We start from the raw sequence: 21,948 nt of genomic DNA, 5'->3' as shown, positions 1-21,948 counted from the left end.
CTTCTTTAGTTACATTCCAGTTTCATTAGCTGTAGCTATTCTGTCGATTTTGACATACTTCAGAGCAAGCCCATGTCATTTTTAGTTTTCTCTATTGCAGCACATTCTTACAGTTATTCCACTTCAGCTCATAAACAGATGACATAATACGAGAGGATGTGAGAGGCCTAGAGATAACACTGGAAACATTTCCTTGCTTTCACAGCCTCCTCTTGAATGCACTAAACAAAGATGCAATGTACAGTGCTGTACTTATCACCATCAAAATATTTTATGCGAAGTAGCTGAAGATTTATATGAAGCTGTCACAACACAGAATTCTTTCTACCGCTAAGTTATTTAAAGTAAATGTATCGTATTTGGACTTCATAGGACAATTAATAAAATGTACAATGTGTCCTGCTTAACCAACAAAATATCAATGTTGTTTTGTTCCAGAGAGCGAATTGGGGGTTTAGCTGAAGGTTAAATTGTCTTCAGCTGTTATTTATTCATCATCTATATTTAAGAGTATTCAAAAATACCTCAGCGCACTGTATTCATTCAGAAGGTCTAAATGTGGAACAGTGTTGTGTTTTTTTTAAGGTGGGTAATATTTATAAAATGTATGGATAATAATAATAATAATAATCTCAATAAGGTTGACTAACTTCCATAGATTATGACACAGAAGCAAACGGATCTTTAATGGATACTAAAATGCGTAAATAGAATCTGCCAACATTACCTTTTACATTAACTCTATTATATTAAATATAGGAAGCGTATTTAATATATATTCCAAATATATATTGTATTTACTCTTTTGATCTTATAAATGCTAAATTAAAGTGCCTTGCAATCCTTAGAATACATTGGTGACAAGTTTTCCACAACAAATTTGTGATCACGATAATTAAATCAAACATTTGTATTAAGCCAATGCTTTTGAAGGAAGTTTTTAATTATCCATTGCACAAATATTAAACAAACCAGGTTGCTTAAAGAAAACTTCAAAAACGGCCAGTGTAGTCAGCTTTGAAAAGAAATTCCTCTAGAAACCTTTGTGTTAGAGATCTTTAGATGTCCTATTGGGGAAAATAAACAGTACTTTGAAGCAGTGCAGTATTTTCCTTATTGGAATATTTTCTCATTGCAATTGATTCTCCATAGGCGGAGGTATGGCATATTATATTATAAAATATGAAATTCAAAATAATCAAAGAAATATATTTTCATTAGATCAATTGCAAACAGTGGAGACATCTCAGAATATACTGGAGTCTCACGGGTTGTAGTTTGAATCTCCCATGACCTATAAAAACCCTGAGCAAGTTGTTCCATGATCCCAAAACTCCTGAAATATGGGAGACAAATATCGTATGAGTTACCAAAAATGAAATTTACAGTGACCAACTGCACTGACATAATAACCCCTGCAGCTGGATCTTGAATAAAGCCTGTGCTATCTGAAAAAATGATTTAGAATTACAGTCACAGCCGTTACTTTATTAAATAAAGTTCTGGTCCACATGCCAACTTTGCTGTATTTGTAGAATTTGGTTCCCATCATTCAAAATTACAATCTATATATCTAAAAATGAAAATGCTTTGAAAAAAAAGTATGTCCTGAAATACACCCAATGTCCCTGGAAGATAATATTTTTACAGTAGAAAAACTTTTCATTGAAATAATGCTGAATAGTCAAAGATAATTTGAAAAACCTGTAGTAAGGGAACTTGAGATTTGAACATAGATACAGAATCGTACATACGCACTATATTAAGTTCATCCAAATATTCAGAGATGTGAACAGTATGCACACATCACATCAGTCAGCTGTTGAACTGTGTCTGGACACCATTCTGGACATAAAGCTGCCATGTTCATTGAGCAGTTATAGTTATGCTGCACTTATTCCTCATTTAAAGATCCATTCACTATATATTAATGTTTTAGCTGTTCTGTCCAGGATAATAAGATTGGTGGAACAGACCTTCATGTATTTTCACTCACAAAATACACAGTCACTCCATTTTACAATATATTCTGTGAAGTGCTTTGAGACGTCTCAACAACGTGATAAATCAAATGCCAGAATTATACATTATAGAATGTATGAGAGATAGCTTTCTGGAGCAGTATGCTGAGGAACCAATTAGGGGACAGGCCATCCTAGACCTTATTTTGTGTAACGAAACAGGGCTAGTCGGTAATATAGATATTAAGGCTCCCCTAGGGCAGAGTGATCATAACATGATAGAATTTAGTATTAAGTTAGAGAGCGATGAGGGAAGAATTAGCTAAAATAGACTGAGGAATTAAATTAATGGATATGACAATAGACCAACAATGGCAAACATTTAAAGATGTAGTGCATAATTCTCAGCGGTCACATATTCCCTTGAGGAATAATAATAATAATAATAATCCTTGCATTTGATATAGCGCTTTTCACGTCGGGAGGACGTCCCAAAGCGCTTCACAGAACACACTGTAAAGTGAATTGACTGTATATTTGTGGGCGAACGCGGCAGCCAATTGCGCACAGCAATCCCACAAACAATCGTAGATTGAAAATGACCAATTTATTATTGTTTTTTTGGGGTTTTTGGAGGGATTATTATTAGGCATGTGGAGTAAGGAAACTTGCCCAAGGTTTCGCCCTCTGCCTGGAATTGAACTCAGGTCTCTCACTTGCAAAGCGAGTGCTCTAACCACTGAGCTACAGGACTCCACATAAGAGTACCACAATGAAAGCAGTTCATCTGTGGCTAAATAGAGCAGTTAGAGAAAGTATAAAACTAAAAGAAAAGGCCTATAAACTGCCAAAAAGAGTAACAAACCTGAGGACTGGGAGTGTTTTAGGGACCAACAAAGGAAACCAAAAGGCTCATTAAGAGTGAGAAAATGGATCATGAGGGCAAGCTAGCTAGGAACATTAAGACAAATTGTAAGAGTTTTTATAAATACATTCAGAGGAATAGGCTAGCAAAAGTAAATGTGGGTCCACTACAGCAGAGACAGGAGGAATTATAATGGGGAATAAGGATATAAGGATAAGAGATGAACCAAGGGGCTAATGATAGGGAACAACTTAGGGAAATTTACATTAGCAAAGAATTGTTGCTAGGGAAATTGTTGGCATTAAAAAGTGACAAGTCCCCTGGACCTGATGGTTTGCATCCCAGGGTTTTAAAAGAGGTAGCTCATGAGATAGTGGAGGCTTTGTGTCTGATCTTCCAAAATTCTTTGGATTCTGGAACGGTTCCCATTGATTGGAAGATCGCAAACGTCACACCACTATTTAAGAAGGGTGGGAGAGAAAAGATGGGGAACTATAGACCAGTTAGTCTGACATCGGTGGTAGGGAAAATTCTAGAATCCTTAATTAAGGATGGGGTACTAGTGGGATCACAATATGATTAGACAGAGTCAACATGGCTTTGCAAAAGGGAAGTCATGCTTAACAAATCTTTTAGATTTTTTTGAGGACATATCAAGTCGATTAGATAGGGGGGAATCAGTGGATGTAGTGTATTTAGATTTCCAAAAGGCATTCGATAAGGTGCTGCATAAAAGGTTGATCCACAAGATTAGGGCCCATGGAATTAAGGGGAATATATTAGCATGGATTGAAGAATGGCTAACGGGAAGAAAACAAAGAGTAGGGATAAACAGGTCCTTCTCAGATTGGTGGGATGTGACTAGTGGAATGCCACAAGGATCAGTGCTTGGGCCTCAACTATTTGCAATCTACATCAACGTTCTAGATGAGGAAATCGAATTTAATATATCCAAATTCGCGGATGACACTAAACTAGGAGGGAGAGTAAACACCGAGGATGACATTTAAAAAATGCAACGAGATATAGATAGGCTAGGTAAGTGGGCAAATAGGTGGCAGATGAAGTATAATGTAGGGAAGTGTGAAGTTATCCACCTGGGTGGCAAAAACAGTAGAGCAGATTATTTTTTAGAATGGGAGAGACTAGTGTTAGAATTCAGAGGGACTTGGGTGTCCTTGTACACCATTCACAAAAAGTTAGTTTGCAGGTACAGCAAGCAATTAGGAAGGCTAAAGGTATGTTGGCATTTGTTACAAAAGGGTTAGAATATAAGAGTAGGGCAGTGTTATGTTTAAATATATGCTGTATAATCTCATAGTAGTTAAAGCAGTCCCATGAGTAAATGCAATCAAAGCAGATGTAAGATGTAAATTGTAAAAGCGTTATCACTCTTATGAGTAAGTTTGTTGATTGAAGAATAATGAGGAGGGTACAGGATGCTGATTATGGAGAAGGAATGTGGTATTCTGAGACCTTGGCTACACAAGAGTGGGATAGCTGAATGATGGATGCGGGCAACCAAGTCTGAACAACAGAACCAAGGTCGCGGTGTGGAGTGCAAAGCAGAAGGATGAGTGGAAAACAGGAAGCAGTTGCATCCTGCACGAAGAAGAACCTTATGGGACACTTAATTATAAATAATGGTGAGACTGGAACTTTGAACTTGTCTTTGTTCGTGGGTTAATAGCTGTGAACGTGCTGACCATAGAAGGGAAGTCCTCCAGTCATCTGGTAGTATTGTTTCATTACGGGTCAGGGAAACTGACTTATGAGCTTTTTGTATTAAATAGAATTAGACTTTAGCTTTTGTCTAGTCTGAATTCTTTACAGAAGTCTTGCTGCAACTGTATAGGGCCCTGGTGAGACCGCACCTAGAGTATAGTGTGCAGTTTTGGTCTCCTTATTAAAGAACGGATGTACTCGCCTTGGAGGGGGTACAACATAGATTCACTGGGTTGGTACCTGGGATGACGGGGATGAGTTATGAGGATAGGTTGTGCAATTTAGTCCTGTATTCTCCAGAATATAGAAGAACGAGAGGTGATCTTACAGAAACCTATAAGATTATGAAGGGGACAGATAGCGGGAGACTTCTTCCCCTGGTTGGAGAAACTATAACCAGGGGTCACGGTCTTAAAATTCGGGGTAAGCCCTTTCGCGCCGGAGTTGAGGAAAAACCTCTCCACTCAGAGGGCAGCGAATGTACGGAATTCTCTACCCCAAAGGGGCTGCAGATGCTCAGTCCTTGAACGTGTTCGCGACCGAGATCGATGGACGTCTGGTGGATAAAGGGATTAAGGGACGATGGGGATACCCTGACTGTCCAGCCCTTTGTTGTTGTTGTCTTGAGGGGGCGGAGTTATCGGTGAGGGGCGGGGCTTCTCCCCCCCTTTCGATGCCCCGCCCATCCCCATCGAGGCCCCGCCCATCTGCCCGAAGTCTCGCAGTGAACGCCCCCCCCCCCCCGTTCCCTGGACGTCGCGAGAGCTGGTAGCTGGCGCATGCGCGCAGCCGTGGCTCGTGGCCATACTCGGGCCGAGCGGAGGAGCGCGATCCTCAGGTAAAACGTTGAGTGTTTGAGATCAAAACCCCGGCGGCCGCGGCGCCCCCTCAGGCTGTCACAGCGCGCGGCGGGAGCCGCTGCCCCTCACTCCCGCGGCGAGGCTCGGGGGCCTGCGCTCCCCTCCCCGTCCCTCCTCTCCGCTCCTGCGGGGACCACGGCCTCTGCCTGGAAATGACTTGACTGACACTGACGTGCTGTGTGTGACAGCGGGCGGTCTGTGTGTGTGTCTGTGTGTGTGTCTGTCTCTGTGTCTGTGTGTGTGTGTGTCTGTCTGTCTGTGTGTGTGTGTCTCTGTGTCTGTGTGTGTCTGTGTGTGTCTCTGTGTCTGTGTGTGTGTGTGTGTCTCTCTGTCTGTGTTTCTGTGTCTGTGTGTCTGTCTCTGTATCTGTGTGTCTGTCTCTGTGTGTGTCTCTCTGTGTCTGTGCGTCTCTCTCTGTGTCTGTGTGTGTCTCTGTGTGTCTGTGTCTCTGTGTGTGTCTCTGTGTGTGTGTGTGTCTCTGTGTGTGTGTCTGTGTCTCTGTGTGTGTGTGTGTCTATGTGGGTGTGTGTCTATGTGTGTGTGTGTCTGTGTGTGTGTGTGTATGTGTGTGTGTGTGTGTCTCTGTGTGTGTCTGTGCGTCTCTGTGTGTGTGTGTCAGTGTGTATGTGTCTGTGTGTGTGGTGGGGCGGGGGTTATACCCTCTGCATGTTAGTCTGAGCTCGGGGAGAGATCAGATCAAAAGCCGCTGATTCTCGTCTGTGGATGTGGTCGGCGTAGAGAAGCGGTTCAGAATTGTTGGGGTCCTCCTCTCTCATCCCGCCCCCCCCCCCCCCACCGTCACCTCCTCCTCCTCCTCCTCCTCCTCCCTCCACCACTACCACCACCAGCAAGTAGTTTATTTTTAACAAACGTCATTTGAACTACCGAGTTTCGTGCTAGCACATCCTGCCATGCTGGCAATTCAATTGCCCAGCTTGATTTAGTACCCCCTTTTACCACATTATTGCCTGCAGCGTTGCTTTTTACATACAAGCTGCCGTTGAGAAATGTAACTTTCCACACTGCAATTCAACATTCTAGTAATACTTGATAGCCTTCTGGAAGAAAATGTGTATCAAAAGTGACAGGAAGTGTTCACAACATAGAATAAGACCCCAATATAGAACTGACTTGATTTGATAAATAGCAGCGCAAATCGTTCCGGTCAGAGTATTGTGCAGGTACATATGCTATATTGTTTTGAAGAGAGAAAACAGTAGCAGAATTGAGTTCACTAGCTTTCTAATTACAGAACCAATAAGTTTTTTTCTTGAAAGCCAGTGAGATTTGAATTTTCATTATTATATTTGGGTTTTAATTTATTTCACAATGTCTTGGTCGAATTCTAGCCTTTTTACTTGCTTGAGCGAGAACAACTGGTTAAAAACTACAGTGAATATTTGCCTACCACAAAGTTACATTTTATCTTGCAAAAACCTAAAACTGACTCCAAATCTTTTCAGAAAGGCAATATTCAGGCTTCCCTGATAGCGTGGTTTAGTAAAGATCAATTGAAATTATCTATATGGAGCTTGAAGATGAATAGTTCAGAAGATAACAACAGGTGTGGTACAATTGATTTCTCCAGTGGTCATATGGACTGCAATAATAATAATAATACTTGCATTTGATATAGCGCTTTTCACGTTGGGAGGATGTCCCAAAGGGCTTCACAGAACACACTGTAAAGTGAATTGACTGTATATTTGTGGGGGAACGCGGCAGCCAATTGCGCACCGCAATGTCCCACAGTCGTAGATTGTAAATGACCAATTTATTATTGTTTTTGGTTTTAGAGGGATTATTATTAGACGTGTGGAGTAAGGAAACTTGCCCAAGGTTTCGCCCTGCCTGGAATTGAACCCAGGTGTCTCGCTTGCAAGACGAGTGCTCTAACCACTGAGCTACAGGACTCCAAATGCCCTGTGAAAGCCAATTTGTGGAGAATGGTCATTAAGCTGAGAACCTGCAGGGTAGATTGTACCCAGGATATTGTACACAGCTCCTTGAGTGAAGGTAGAAATGTAATTTTTGAAGGAAAACAATGGCAATCTTGCTTTTTTTAGAAAATATTGTGTAATAACTGCTGGGTTCTTTAAGTAAGTTTGAATTTTAGCCTGAAACTCCGGGCATGGCTTGTTCCATGTTCCTTACTACTGCAGGTGATTGAGTGAAAACTTGCAGCTGCTTGTTCTTCTTGTTGTAAACAAGAAGATTAGCCTGTCATAGTAGCAGCAAAATTATGCACCTTTGTTTTAATTTTGCAGATTGTTGGAATAGAAGTAGCAATTCTACCAACAGTAATTCCAAAGTAATTGTTGAAAAAGAACTTTGAATGTCAGAATAAGTTTCTACATTCAAGAAGGGAGTAATAGAGGCTACGATCATTGGAATCCGAACTCTGTGCACATGTATTTAGCTCTTACTGTTAGTCATTTGACACCGTTGACACTCGGAGTGAATTCAGAGTATGTATCTGAACCATTGGCTGTTAATTAATAATAAGAATCTTATGCCTTCTGTGAATAATGTTTTAATGGGGCAAGTTCAACAATTTGCAATGCTGAATTTCAGGCTTGCTCGAAATCTTGATTCAAGTGTTCGGCTGTTGAGTTAAATCTTGCAACTGCAACTTTGAGATATTGAGATTGAAAAATCAATATGTTTAACATAGTGGCTTAATAGAAAGATTTGGATATTAGAGTATTTAATGCCAGAACAAATATTAAACTATTAGCACATAGCTGATCCTGAACTATGTTTGCCTTAAAGTCAAATTTGAACTTGTCAGAATTATTTAACTAGAGAATGAGCCTCTGAAACCTTTAGAGCACACAAGTTCATTTGTGCACTTCAGATTCCATTAAAAGAATGTTTAATAAATAAGTGTTTCAGGACAAGACCCTTGCTTTTGAGTATATTTTTCACATAAACATTTAGCAGATAACGAGTTGGCCTTGTAATTAATACACCTGTTATTCCCAAACCTAAGGATTGAAACATGGAGTTTTGTCACATGATTTAAGTTTTCAGCATCTTTCCTTCATCTCTGATCCCCACCCCATACATGTAGCTCATTACTGTATTTTTCAGTGGAACAACGAGTTGAGCACTGCAACTAATCTGGCACTGATTGGCCAGATTAGTTCAGTCTCTGCACGGTTAAAATGTTTCCATCTTCACAATTTTTTTTTAAAAATGGGAGGTATTTAATGAATGCAGCAGTAACGTCTTTTGTAGAAGTACTTATTTGTTTAAAGCTGCATGGAGGATATTGAAGATCGAGTTAAAAGAGGTTGTTAATTTTCATGCTAAGCGCAAATGTTGAAACGTTTTTATAGTGACTGATTAGCAGGAGTTAGAATCTGAGCTTTCAAAGAAAGAACTGTATACAGAGCCCGTTCCCTCCGCTCAGCCGGCTCCGGCCTGCTCCACGTTCCCCCGACCCACCCGCCCCACCATTGGCGGGAGAGCCTTCAGCCACTCCGCCCTCAACCTCTGGAATTCCATTCCCCAGTCACTCCGCCTCGCCCCCTCCTTAACCTCCTCCAGCCCCACCTCAAGCCCTCCTCTTTGACCATGCCCTCCCCTCCCCCCCCCCCCCCCCCCCCCCCGACCCCAGCTCGGGTCTGAAATGCTGTACTCTGTCCAGCGCCTTGGAACGCCCTCCCGACGTGAAAGGCACTATATAAATGTAATCTTGTTGTTGTAAATTAAAGATTGGTCCTTTTAAATCTGGGATTTGTGTTTCAGACCCGCCCAGACTGATCAGATGAAAGTCTTAGACTGTAAATGTTGCATGTCAATTTAGGTTCGGCTGCTCAGCCTTTTGGGTGAAAATCTGAAACACAAACTTGGCCATAATTTAGCACTAATTGTCCAGTGTAGGGTTTCCCTCGGCACCACAATGGAAAAAATGGAAAAAAAAATCTATTGATGGAACAGGGGCATGACTGCTCATTTAAGGTTGTCATTAAAGTAAGTTTGGGGATACAGCAGAATGAATCTATTACCTACCTGGTTGTGCCATATCTGACAGTTGTGTTTTGGTGCTGATACTCAGTCTCAAAAGTGGAAATATTTTCTACTGCCTGGTACTGGCCTGGTGTATCATCTTGGCTCTGGCTTCACTCGCCTTTGAGTCAGAAGATTGTGGTATTTGAATAGTGCATAGTCTAAACTGACACTCCAATGCGGAGTTGTTGCATTGTTGGAGGTGCCTTTCAGATGAGAAGTTAAACTGAGGTCTCCTCAGCCTATTCAGATGGACATTAAAGATCCCATGGCGAAAAGAGAAGGGAGTTTCTCCTGGTGTCCTGGCAAACAATTCCCCCAAATAAAATTGATCACTCACTTGTTTGTGGGATATTGCTGGATGCAATTGTGTTCCTATGTTTGTCTACAAATACACAAGTCACTCCATTTCACAGTAAATCATGTGAAACATCCTTCTAACACGATAAGCCACTGTACTAAATGCAAGTATTATTATTACTGATACATTAGCACTCCCATTTGGAGCACAACTAGAAACTGACAACTCTCATGGCCACAGTAAATACGTTTTAAGTGACTTTGGGATGCAAAAGCACAACTTGCTAGTTCAGAACTTTTTCTTTTGAACTGATGGGAATCTGTTGTGATTTGCATTTCCACTCGTAATAACATCAATAAAAGCTCTTTAAAAGAGATTATTGAGGTATAAAGAAGAAGTCAGTGACTGGAAATTTGATTTGTGTTTGCTGCATTTAGTTCTGTTAGTGCCTATAAAGCTGTCAAAGATTCCAACAGGCAGCCTTTGTTCCTGGCTATCTTGCAGAGACAAGTTGCAGAGCCAAGTTTACAAAACATTTCATATGTCATGCACATTTAACAAATAGAAACGAAAGACATTTACACAGGAAATTATTTTTTGGCAGAAGTATGGAAATGCGAAAAGTGAGGACTGGAAGGAGTATTTTTTCAGACATGGTACAAAATATATCAGTTTTTATTTCGAGGAGGTTAAGATGCAGCTTTAGCATGTGTGCTGTGCTAATCCTTATTCGTTGGAAGCTACTTTAAAATAATCCTTGAATTTAGTTTTATCACATCATTGAGACATGGAGCGTTTTACAGGATTTTATTGTGAAGCGCAATGACTGTATCTTGGTAGGCAAACATGGCAGCCAATTTGTGCACAGCAATGTCCCACAAGGGCATGAAGTGAAATGCACAATTTCATCTGGGGAGCAGTTGGCTAGGACACCAAGAAATGCTCCTTTTTACAAGTAAGGCTTTGGGATCTTTAACACCTGAAAATGCAGACAGAAGTTTGGTTTAATGTCCATTTGAAGGACAGCACCTCTGGCAGTCCACTGTGCCCCCCCCCCACCACACACACACACACACACACACAAAAATTGCAGGCACTGTAGGCTATTAATTAAATGGAACCAAGATCTTATTTAGTATTCTTAGCAATGAGTGTAAGATTCAAATATGATGCAGTACATAGAATAATCCAGGAAGAGTTTGCAAAATCTTGAGATGGTTCTGTTTACATGTATCCTTTAAGAAATATAATAATTCTACTTTTAAAAATTTATATCTTAACTTACTTTTTTTTAAAAAGGTATAATGCAAGCATCTAGCAGTATTGCCGTGTTAGTGCAACACAACAACTGCCAGGACAGTGTTCTTCTCTCAAAGGCTGTTGGAGAGTCTCATCTACAAAACCATGACTATGAAACAAAATACAAATGTGATGGACGTCTTCTGAAACAGCTAGCAGTTCCTTCGTTTGTAGATAGCGAAGTGTCCGTTTCAAAAATGGAGCGATCAAATTCGTTAATTCAGGTGATTGAAAAGTTGAGTAAGATAGTGGAGAAAGGAAGATCAAAACAGTGTTCTATAGCTGGTCAAAAGAGACCATACGTAAATGCTTCTGTTGATGGGAAAAGTGTTGATGGGATTGAACATAGTGACAACTGTGATACAACAGCCAAGAAATCGGTGGACACAAGCATGGATGCACTGAACAACGAGCCGTCTGTTAACCAAGTGTACTTTATAACAGAAAGTCTGCCTGAGAGTTGCAAAAGACTGGATGTGAGACCTCCTAACTCTGCAGCAACAACACAAATTTCAAAAAACTTCTGCTGTCTCCTCTGTGAGTTTGTTAGTCCAGAGAAAGCTGTGTATTATGAACATTTACGTGGTCATGGCAGCACAGAAATCTATACATGCGAAAGCTGTAACTTTGCTACCACAATATCTAAAGACCTTGTAACTCACAAAGATTTGCACAAGAAACTCACCCGGTACCAGTGCAATTTGTGTAAGTTTAGTTCCCTGACTTTTCTACAATTAAAGGAGCACTTTGAACAGCACGGCAATTCAGATGAAGTGGTGTTGATGTGTTCTGAGTGTTGTTTCATTTCCAAAAGGCAAGAGGAACTTGAAGCTCATATTTGGGTACATCTTGAGGAAGCAGAGATGCAGAGAAAACAGCTGCTGCCACAGATACAGCAGCAATTACGATCAAATGCCATTGGCAGCATAGATAGCAATGACCCAAAATCCAGACATGTTGGATTGAGCATTGAACCAGGCCCAAGAAAGTGGTATACATTTGACCAGCATGGGATGTATAGGTGTTTGATTTGCAGTTATGCCTGTGATCGCCAGCGAATGTTAAAAACGCATGCATGGAAACATGCTGGTGAAGTTGATTGTTCATATCCAATCTTTGAAGAGGAATGTGAGTCTGCTGTCTCAGGACTCTCAACTACAGGCCACACATCCCATGAGGATGAGCCAATAATTGTTCTTTCGCCAACAGACAAACCAGAGAATGTACATTGCGCCGGGCTTAATCAATTTCAGTTCTGTACTGTGGCTCCAGTTATGATAGCAGACTCGCTTGATTGCAAATCTTTCCCTTCTGATGGTGCTGTAAAAGATTCTGGCATTGACAACTCAAAAGCACCCACCCTTACAGTTGAAGAAATTCTAGTGGGAGAGCCTCTGTTATTGGATTGTGAACAGGAAAGTACAATTTCCGATAGCCTTCTTTCCTCTGCACAGAAAATCATTAACTGCAGTTCCAACAAGGCAGGGCACGTCAACGTTATAGTGGAGCGTGTCCCGGGAGCTGGAGATACTGTCCCAGAAAAACACTTTCTGATCAAGCCAGATATTGAAGTTGAGAAGAGACTTATCTCTGAAAAGTCTTGCATGGTCTTTTACGAGGATTCTGTCAAAACGTATCAAGAAGATGTCAGGGCAGCCAAAGTAGAAGCAGCTGTCCTGCAATGGAATGATGAGGAAAATAATAACGATGGCTTAAAATCTGCTAACCTTGCCGCAGTCGATGAAAACGTTCCACCGGTGCGAAGGAGAACCAATTCTGAATCTTTGCGGCTTCATTCATTGGCTGCTGAAGTTCTGGTTGCACTACCAACAAGAGCGCCCGAATTAACTAGACCCAGCACAAGAATTCCTGAGCCAGATGCAGGGCAGAGGAATTTGGAAGCTGGCACTTCTATTCCACCAAGTCAGGGCTATTCCGGGAATGCAGCAAATGTTGGCTTGGAACTTGAAAAGGCTAAATCTGGCTTCTCGGAAGTACCAGTCAAAATGGGCATCAGCATGTCCCTACTCACTGTAATTGAAAAATTGCGGGAACGAACTGATCAAAATGCCTCCGATGAAGATATCCTAAAGGAATTACAGGATAATGCTCAATGTCAACCTTCAAGTGATCTGAGTTCACCAGCAAATAATCTGGTGGAGTACATCCCCAACACAGAACGGCCTTATTGTTGTCGCTTGTGTCATTATAGCAGTAGCAACAAAGGATACATCAAGCAGCACTTAAGAGTGCACCGGCAGAGGCAGCCTTACCAGTGCCCTATCTGTGACCACATTGCCGCAGACAGCAATGGGCTCGAGAGCCATATGATTAACCACTGCAAGACCAGGATGTACCATTGCAAGCAATGTAACGAAACCTTTTATTACAAGGTAAAGTGGGTATTCAAATAAAATCGTTTCGCTGCTTCGAAATGTGCATCGCACTGAGCATTTGTAGAAACTAAAATAATGATGCAATGCTTAATTCAAATGGCATTACACACCAACAGTACATTCACGCTTAATGGCTCAATAGATCTGCGCTATGGATGTGAGGTTGATGGAGGTGTAATTTGAGTTGTCATGATTTGTGTGTCCCTGGCACCATGTAAAAACAGGATACAATTTTACTGTAATTGCAAATTTTATAGATATCCTACTTTCTTAAATAGGACTTTTTGACCACTGCTTAATATTTCTGAATGGTGAATTTAATATTGTAAAGTATGTTCAATGCCTTTTCGAGCAATATGGCAGTTTGATGTGAGAGAGAAATCATAATAATCTGATTAGAATTTTAGATCAGAAAAAGCCTCCAATTAAGCCATTAGCTGTATGTTTTTGAATGATTTCCCTTTCTAATGATTATTTAAAGATTATTTAGATGTTTGCTGGAACCTCTGCAAAATAAGTTCTGGCCCAGCTTTTAATTTATGAAACTTTATTTTGCCATTGCCCCTTAAATATATGTAGTGTCATTGAAGACTTCCAGTAGCTTACAACCTGTAAATTAAGCATATGGCTTTGTGTTTTTATTTGGCATCGGGAAATGGCCGCTGTGTTGTAGATTTCCATTCATTATTGGGTTTTGAAAGCTACTGCAAGAGATGTATAGTGCTCAAAGGGTTAATTGGTTATGTTTGACCATTTACAATGTATGTGCAAATTGTCCAATGAGGTTAGCAGTTCCCCTCAAAATGCTTGTAGATTGGTATTCTATCTCTTAGATTCTTTCTATGTAAATGTATGGCTCGTTGCTTTGTTGACATTACTGGGTGTTTTTTTCTGACAGAGTCAACTACGGAACCATGAGCGTGAACAGCACAGTTTCTCCGACATCTCAACAGCGGAAACAAATGATGAAAATGCTGATGGAACGAGAGGAAGTGAATCCAGGAGCACACAAGAGGGTAATGCAAATTGTTCATGTGAATGATAAGATTGCACACCCCATGATAAGACTGCTAATTAAATATTTACATTATTCAATCAGATGGCAAACACTGCTACTCACAGACCATGTCTACAATTGTCACACAGTTTCCACCAGGATAAAACAGTCTTATGCTTAGTTGAATTCTGTAGCCATACAACATGAAGTCCCTATCACTATTCTTGTAATCAGATAGGTTCTTCTATGTTGTATATTGTATCTGGAGCCAGAATATAACACTAGTACACTACTGTGCACTTTTAAGCTCTCCATTTAGAGTGAAATGCCTTATATCTACAACAAATTTGCATTTATATGTAGCACATTTCATGTTGGGAGGATATCCCAAGATACTGATTATGAATATCTCTTAGTATGTATAAATAGAGGGTAGGCATTTTTCCTGTTCAGAATAAACATTTGATGTGATCATGTTGGGGAGTGGGGCAGTCACTTCAGCAAGTTTGTGGTGCTAAAAAGGCTGTTGTACAGTTGAGTACCATTGTCAACTGATGGGGGTAATGTCTTCATTATTTTAACAGTGTGATTGTGTATCCTTCCTCCATTTATAAAAAAGCAGGATTGCACTCTTTTTATCTCTCTCCAAAGAGTATTTTTTTTCCTATTCTAAATAGATGAGCAATTGATTGAAAGCTTTGTTGCCAGCAGCCTTTTTAATAGTTCCACTGAGATTTCATAGTCTCCAAAACCGTTCAGGGGTTTTCTTTGTTGACAGCCTACTGTGTCTCCTTATCTGTGGATTTGTCAAAATGACAAGATGAGACATTTGAAGACGTTTACTATTGAGTGTAGTTTGAGCTTGGGAAGGACTAAAATACTTCAGAATTATATTGAGAATTACAATTCACACATCAAGAAGCAGCTAATTTGTTGCTATTTTCTCATCTTTAACTACTTCATGGATAAAGCAAAGTAGTGTTTATCAGCATGCCAATTAACTGAACATCTGACCAAGGTTTGGCCTCGGAATCAGAATTTGGGCACGGGCCTACTACATACCAGTTAAAAATGTGCATGAAGTTTCTAAGGATACTATGATCTAAAATTGTGATTCTAACAAGCATGTGGACAACTTCGTAGCAACTATGTACATGAGCACAATAGTGTGAAAATCATTGTCGCAAAAGTGTTAAACAGTCTTTTTTACTGTGTAGTGTTAGAGAGACATGCAAACTATTTTAGTTAGAAATGTAGCCAATTTTGTGTAATGCCCGTTATCTGCACGGTTTGCTTATCCACATTGATGCCAGTTTCAATTAGTGCAAATAATCAGTTCTCGACTACATGATCATTGTACTGAAAAAGATGATGGTATTCCAGCCGAGCACATATTAATCCTACTTATTTTGCCTAGGAATACTATTAACAGGTCAGAAATTGTACAAATGTGATGTCTGTGACTACACTAGTTCGACATATGTTGGTGTAAGAAACCACCGGAGAATCCACAGTTCTGATAAACCTTACAGGTAAGTGATGTGCTTAATGATACTTTCCCATTATTCGTAATGTGCGTATCAGCACATTACGACAACAACAAATTCCATTTGTATAGTGCCTTTCATGTCTGGAGGACGTCCCAAGGCACCGGATATCAACTGGAAATGGGGTATCACTTCTAAGATATCCTCAGGCATCTTGATTTGCTGACTGAACCAATAATGTTTGAGGTCTGAAATAGTTTCAGACACTTGTGTGGCCAGAAACAAGTTTCTAATCTTCAATCATGAGGAAATGTGAGGAATTGCATTTTATGTTTTGGTTAGAAATAATAAGAGAAATCTGTAAATTGGGCGGGGCAAGCATAAAATTGGTAGAATCTCTTTCATCTTAGGGCTGGAGAAAAGCTGTGTGTTTGAGATTGTTTACTGTTGCTCATTTGAGATTTATTTGGCACAATTATTTCCCAATGCCTCATGGCAGTGGTTTGAGAGGAGCCTCACACAGAGTTGTCAATTAGCTGCAAGTAGGTAAATTCACAGGAAGTTGTGCAGCCTGTTCGATATTTATCATCATTCAGAATGTTTTATGTATCTCCTGATGGGATGAGATCACACATTTTTTCCTTTGAGTTCATTCCATTCACACTTTCTGCACTTTGGTGCTGTTTTCAGAGTGTTAAAAGAAAACTGAATAAAATATTGTTTGAAACAAGGATGTATTGGGGAGGGAGAGAGAGGCAAAAGTTTGACTCAATCATATTTACTGTGACAGAAAGTAACACACTAATAACACTGTTCAGACTGGTTGGACAGTTTTCAGTTGTTCTGCTTTAATGCTCAGGCAGTTGCAAGGCACTAGATGAAGAAAGTTATTTACTATCTAATTATCTTCCAAATGAATAACTGTGTTCTCCAACATAACCAGGATAAATAAGTCATTTCTCTTCCCGCACAACAACTGAACCCAAATCTATTGTGCATTTTTTTAAAACTAATCTTGTGATATTAATAGTATTGGAAATTGTATTATTACTCATTTGCACCACAAATGGATTATATTTGAGCCTCAAGGCACTAGCAAGAAGAAAATCCCAGTAGTAATGTTTATTAGAAAATAAATTGTGAAGTCTTCAAAACATTGGAACTATTTATAATTCAGTGTTTCCAAATAAAAAATATATTTTTTTTAAATTTGAACAAGTTCAAGGTTAGTTTTAACTTCTTTACAATTTGTATCAGTACTCTTTAATGATTACATCAATCAGTGTTTCTTGATCATACTCCAAAACCATTGATAGAAAGTGTGTAAGAATAGGATCAGACTTATTTATGATGCACTTGTAGAATAATCATCTAGCAACATTTACTGGAAGAAATGTCACTTCGATGAGGTTCCAGATGGGGCCTGGCAGCCATGAAGTCAGTGTGATGTCCAGTACAATTTCAGGCAATTTTTATGCAAACGAGAACACATTCTTATTTTATTTGTGATGAATCCTTTTTGAAAGGGGAGCTTACTCACATGTTCCACAAACATTTCATTAGGCCTTCTGCAAAGATAATTGATTTGAATAATAAGAGCTTTCAGACATTTTGCCAAACGCTAAACATTCCTCACTTTAATGAGCATAAAAATGTAATCCTTTTCCCTTCCCAAAAGCAAAATCTTGTTTACATTCTTTTCCTGATCCCTTTACAGATGCAGTAACTGTGACTTTGCCACGACAAATATGAACAGCTTAAAGTGTCACATGAGGCGTCACCCACAGGAACAGCAAGCAGTTCAGCTTCTGGATCAATACAGGTAAGTAATCTGTAAAACAACAGTAATTCAGCAACAGTGCTGGAAAAATTCAGATCTTTTAATTCAGATATTTATATCATTTACAGCCTTGATTTATTACTTCCGGTTGGAGTCCTTGTTTTTCTTAAAGAAAACTCAATAGAAAGGAAGCCATCCATAAAAAGATAATGGGATTAGTTTTAATTCAGGCATATGCGAGTTTATTCAAGGTATAACCTGGTTGCTTAGGGGATGGGAAGAGTTGCAGTTACCAAATAAAATTATGTTACAGTCTTTGTGCATTTTCTTCTCCTGCTGAAATGATTGTGTTATTGCAAAGATTTTTACAGTTTTTAAACTCCGTTTAAAATGTTTTACAGCCATTGCCTGTAGACATTTGTATTATGTGAAGCCATATTCTTTAGTGAATCAGAAAAGTACTGTTTAGATAATCTTCTGGAAATAAGTTGTTGATGGTGAGCTTGTGCATGTGGTGTTGAAGGTTTCTACTGCAGTATTCCATAGAGAATATGGCCAAATTTAATTGGCTGATACATTTAATATATTACCTCGGTAAAATCAAGACATTCCTGATTATATTTTGAAGCTTGAACTTGGGCTAAATGTATTCATCAATCAGATTCTATTCATCAACAAATATTATGTTGCGTATTAATATTAAACCAAAATCACTTAATTTCAAAGGGATATAACAGTTCACCCTTCCCCTCGCATATTGCACATGTCTTATGTAAATGCATTCTCATTTACTCATATCTGAAAAACAAAAGTATAATTGCTATCTAGCATTAATGTACTTCCTTTCAGCGAGTACAGACAGCTAGCAGGTCTGAACCACATGCTTTGATTCAGCTGCTATTGATGTGCGTCTGTACTTGGCAACCAATTTGTGAAACTTGACCAGCAAGCATAGACCAATTTGAATGTTAAAAGTGCAATTTAGATGTGTGAGTTCCAGTTAATCTATTGCAAAGCTTCCAGGTTTGTTTTTTTTATTTATAAATCCTATATATATTTGGCTGGAAACAAAAATTTACATTAAGCTATTTTGCTTTACTTCTTGGTAGGTGCTCTCTATGTGGTTATGTGTGTAGCCATCCTCCATCTTTGAAGTCCCATATGTGGAAACATGCAAGTGACCAAAATTATAATTATGAACAGGTGAATAAGGCCATAAATGAAGCCATTTCCCAAAGCAGCAGGTGAGGATAGAGTAAAGTATAATTAAAGCTTCCTTGATAATATAATGTTCTTTGTTGTGGACACTTGATGTAAGGGAACAACTAAACATTGCATCTATTGATACCATAGAGCACTTTAATCAGCTGTGGCAGTGCCAGGCTGCAGTGGTTACATGCTTCAATTTGAACTCTACACCAATCCCAAGCATGAAATGTGTAATATGTACTTATAGAATATTTGTTCACTCTTTGTGCTGCTAATCCTATTACATTTGCAGATAAAATTAAAATATAACAAGAAAAGGCAATTTGATCTATCCAACCCATTTTGACTACACACCATGTACTATTTAACTAATGCTGTGTTCAATTGGTTGCTGCGTTTCGCCCACAAATATACAGTCAATTCACTTTACAGTATATTCTGTGAAGCGCTTTGAGATGTCTAGAAGACGTAAAAAGCACTACATATGCAAGGATTATTAATATTATTAATATTGACACCAAGACCATTCATTTTCCAGGAAAACGTTTATCAAAACATGAATCCAATGTTACAGCCCAGACATATATATACATCAGTGAACATTTGTGAATTCCATCCATGATCTTAGCAACATCTCAACCAGAGATGCTGGATCATGTTGAATCTACTTTATATGAAAATAATTGTTCCAAACAAAATAGAATACAATTCTACTCATGTAATTAAGATTCATCACAAATCCCAGATTTTCACAACATTATAGCTAATAAAATACAAGCATTGTTTTAGATTGTATATTGAATTGTTTTATTGCTGTGTATTTACTGTATGCAGTGTATGGATTTGGGATAATATTTGCATGTGATGTACAAATACAAAAACATGTTGATTTTCTATGTCCTATAGAGCTGCAGGTACCATTCAGCCTGTGAATTTTAGCATACCCTGCTTTGAGAGGGTCCAACGTGCTCAAATAAAGACTTTTAGACAATAACCTCTGCTTTCATCGTAATAATAAGATCACATTGAATAACGTTTACCTTGCTTAGTGGCTTTAATTTAATGTACATTTTAACATAATCTTGACATTTGTTTTAGGTATCAGGAGCCTCAAAGGAAATCTGTAGTTGAGGATGTTGAAGAAACGGCTTCTCCGCCACCTGTTCTTCCTCTTTCTCAAAGTTCTGAGAAACTTGTGTCAACTCCAGAAACAGTAGGCCACATTACTGATGAAGCTAAAAGCCTTGAAAAATTTCAAATCTTAAACCCAGATAGAAATGTTTCCAATTCATCAGGAAAAAGTGGAAGCCAGGCTCGAGCTGGCATAGAGTACTGTGTCTTACTATTCTGTTGCTGTATATGTGGATTTGAATCCACCAGTAAGGAGCTATTGATGGATCACATGAAAGAACATGAGGGTGAGATCATTAACATCATTTTGAACAAGGAGCATTGCTCCCAGACTGAGCAATGCAGTACTGATTAGATCCAGCCTGCAAAGTATAATTTCAGAGTACAGTGTCTTGTTTTTGTGGATAGTAATAAACCACAGCTTGAAAAAGTGAATATCAACGGTTCAAAAAAATTGACAGAACAAATTTAATTTATTTAGCTGTTCTTTTATTATTGTTGCCAACATTACACTAGTGAGGATTTACCACAAGTAACAATTTACCAATACATGACCAGAAGAAATTAAGTCTCATTAATTATTTTAGTTTTTATTTCCTTCCTGTGGCTCTAAATATTAGTTTTGGGTAGGGATGATGTGTGTGTTTATTTTTCTATTTATGCATGTAGTTTTCTGCTGTTACCAGGAACAAGCTGTTACACGACAGTAAAGAATACAGTACAGCTCAGGGTGCTATTTTATAAACTTGTCACTGAGCATACTCATTCAAACACAAGGAAAAGAGGCGAATGTTGACTTGAAGGTCTGTCCTTGTTAAATGGCAGCATAAATTTAGAATTTGAACAAAGGCAATCTTCAGAGCTTTGGGTGGTACTGCAAATATCCAAGGGATTCTATTCTAAATCGACAATGATTATTTTTTCACTTATACCTTGGGTAGCAGACTCATTATCAACTGATGATAATATGCTTTATCACAAAGAAAGGGGAGTGTAACACATCCCTTACTTACTGAAAGCACACTTTTTATATTGTACATAAAAGATGAGCTTGTACTTGTTCTCTGGAACTTGATTCTCGTACTGTTTTGTGAATACCTTTATTTCCTAAACATTATTGTTAGAAATTATAGATGTACAAACTTCACACATTTCAAATCGGTGCAAAAGGAAATTGAAAATCTGTCCTTGTTCCAGCTGTATTGTAGACTGACATTTAGAATTTTATTTAAGGAGATTGCACATTTACTGTAACTTTTATTTAATATCTATTTTGAAGATCTGGGAACAACCACAGAAGAGCTTTGATGCTTCTCGTTGAAGATCTCTAGGTGCCAACATGTAAAGGGAGTATATACATTTACAGTTGTGTAATAATAATATTTATTAGCTAGTGATTGAACACACAAATGTAATAATCATAATATTTATTATTATTGTTTCATTTGTGCATTCAATCACCAGTTAATAATTCACTAAAAGATTAATAACTATAGAAGCATCTGGTCCTTCATAGATTTATCCTGGGCTTGGTGATAGTATGGTATCTCGCATCAAGAGAATATTGTTAGCAAGTTGATTTAATGGAAATTAAATAAATCCAGCCTTATGAATTTAAAGGAGTTATTTAAAACACGTCCTTTATTAAAACTTGACTGAAAAGCTCAAAATCTTGAATATAAAATGTTGATTTGTTGGTTAAATGCTTTCCCCTTATTTTTATATGGACTGCTGCACTGAATGACCTGATGAGTTAGAAAGGAGAGCTCCCCCAAAATATCTAGTCTTAATTTAAAAGGCTATTTTGTTTTAAGATTTTAAGATTATGTACAAACTGTTTCTTATTACTCTCTACCCAACCTGCGCTCCGCACCTCCTGATCCCAGCCCTCGGCTCGGGTCCAAATCCCTGACTATCCGGTGC

At 38.8% G+C, this 21,948-nt stretch overlaps 1 protein-coding gene across 2 annotated transcripts; it reads left to right on the top strand.

The window, feature by feature from the left end:
• The first annotated feature begins 5,342 nt into the window (after positions 1-5,342).
• Positions 5,343-21,948, top strand: znf507 (zinc finger protein 507). Of its 2 annotated transcripts, none has more exons than XM_042340359.1 (7): positions 5,343-5,389; positions 11,026-13,418; positions 14,320-14,437; positions 15,836-15,950; positions 17,623-17,727; positions 18,795-18,929; positions 19,993-21,948. In XM_042340359.1, exons 2-7 carry the CDS (start codon positions 11,031-11,033, stop codon positions 20,378-20,380), a joined length of 3,249 nt encoding a protein of 1,082 aa, XP_042196293.1. In that variant the 5' UTR covers positions 5,343-5,389; positions 11,026-11,030; the 3' UTR covers positions 20,381-21,948. The 2 variants fall into 2 exon arrangements, with proteins under 2 accessions (XP_042196293.1, XP_042196294.1); XM_042340360.1 differs by lacking the exon at positions 19,993-21,948 and adding an exon at positions 19,433-19,471.

This window comes from Callorhinchus milii, unplaced genomic scaffold (assembly GCF_018977255.1).
Source record: "Callorhinchus milii isolate IMCB2004 unplaced genomic scaffold, IMCB_Cmil_1.0 Scaffold14, whole genome shotgun sequence".
Lineage (NCBI taxonomy): Eukaryota > Metazoa > Chordata > Chondrichthyes > Chimaeriformes > Callorhinchidae > Callorhinchus > Callorhinchus milii.
Note: the sequence above shows the minus strand (reverse complement) of the source record. Positions and strands in the feature narration are given on the sequence as shown.

Excerpts from the sequence above, each read along its gene's own strand:
- znf507 (XM_042340359.1), top strand. The coding sequence starts at position 11,031 with ATGCAAGCATCTAGCAGTATTGCCGTGTTAGTGCAACACAACAACTGC. Across the intron at positions 15,951-17,622 it reads AGTTCTGATAAACCTTACAG|ATGCAGTAACTGTGACTTTG; the intron begins GTAAGTGATGTG and ends ATCCCTTTACAG. Across the intron at positions 18,930-19,992 it reads GCCATTTCCCAAAGCAGCAG|GTATCAGGAGCCTCAAAGGA; the intron begins GTGAGGATAGAG and ends CATTTGTTTTAG.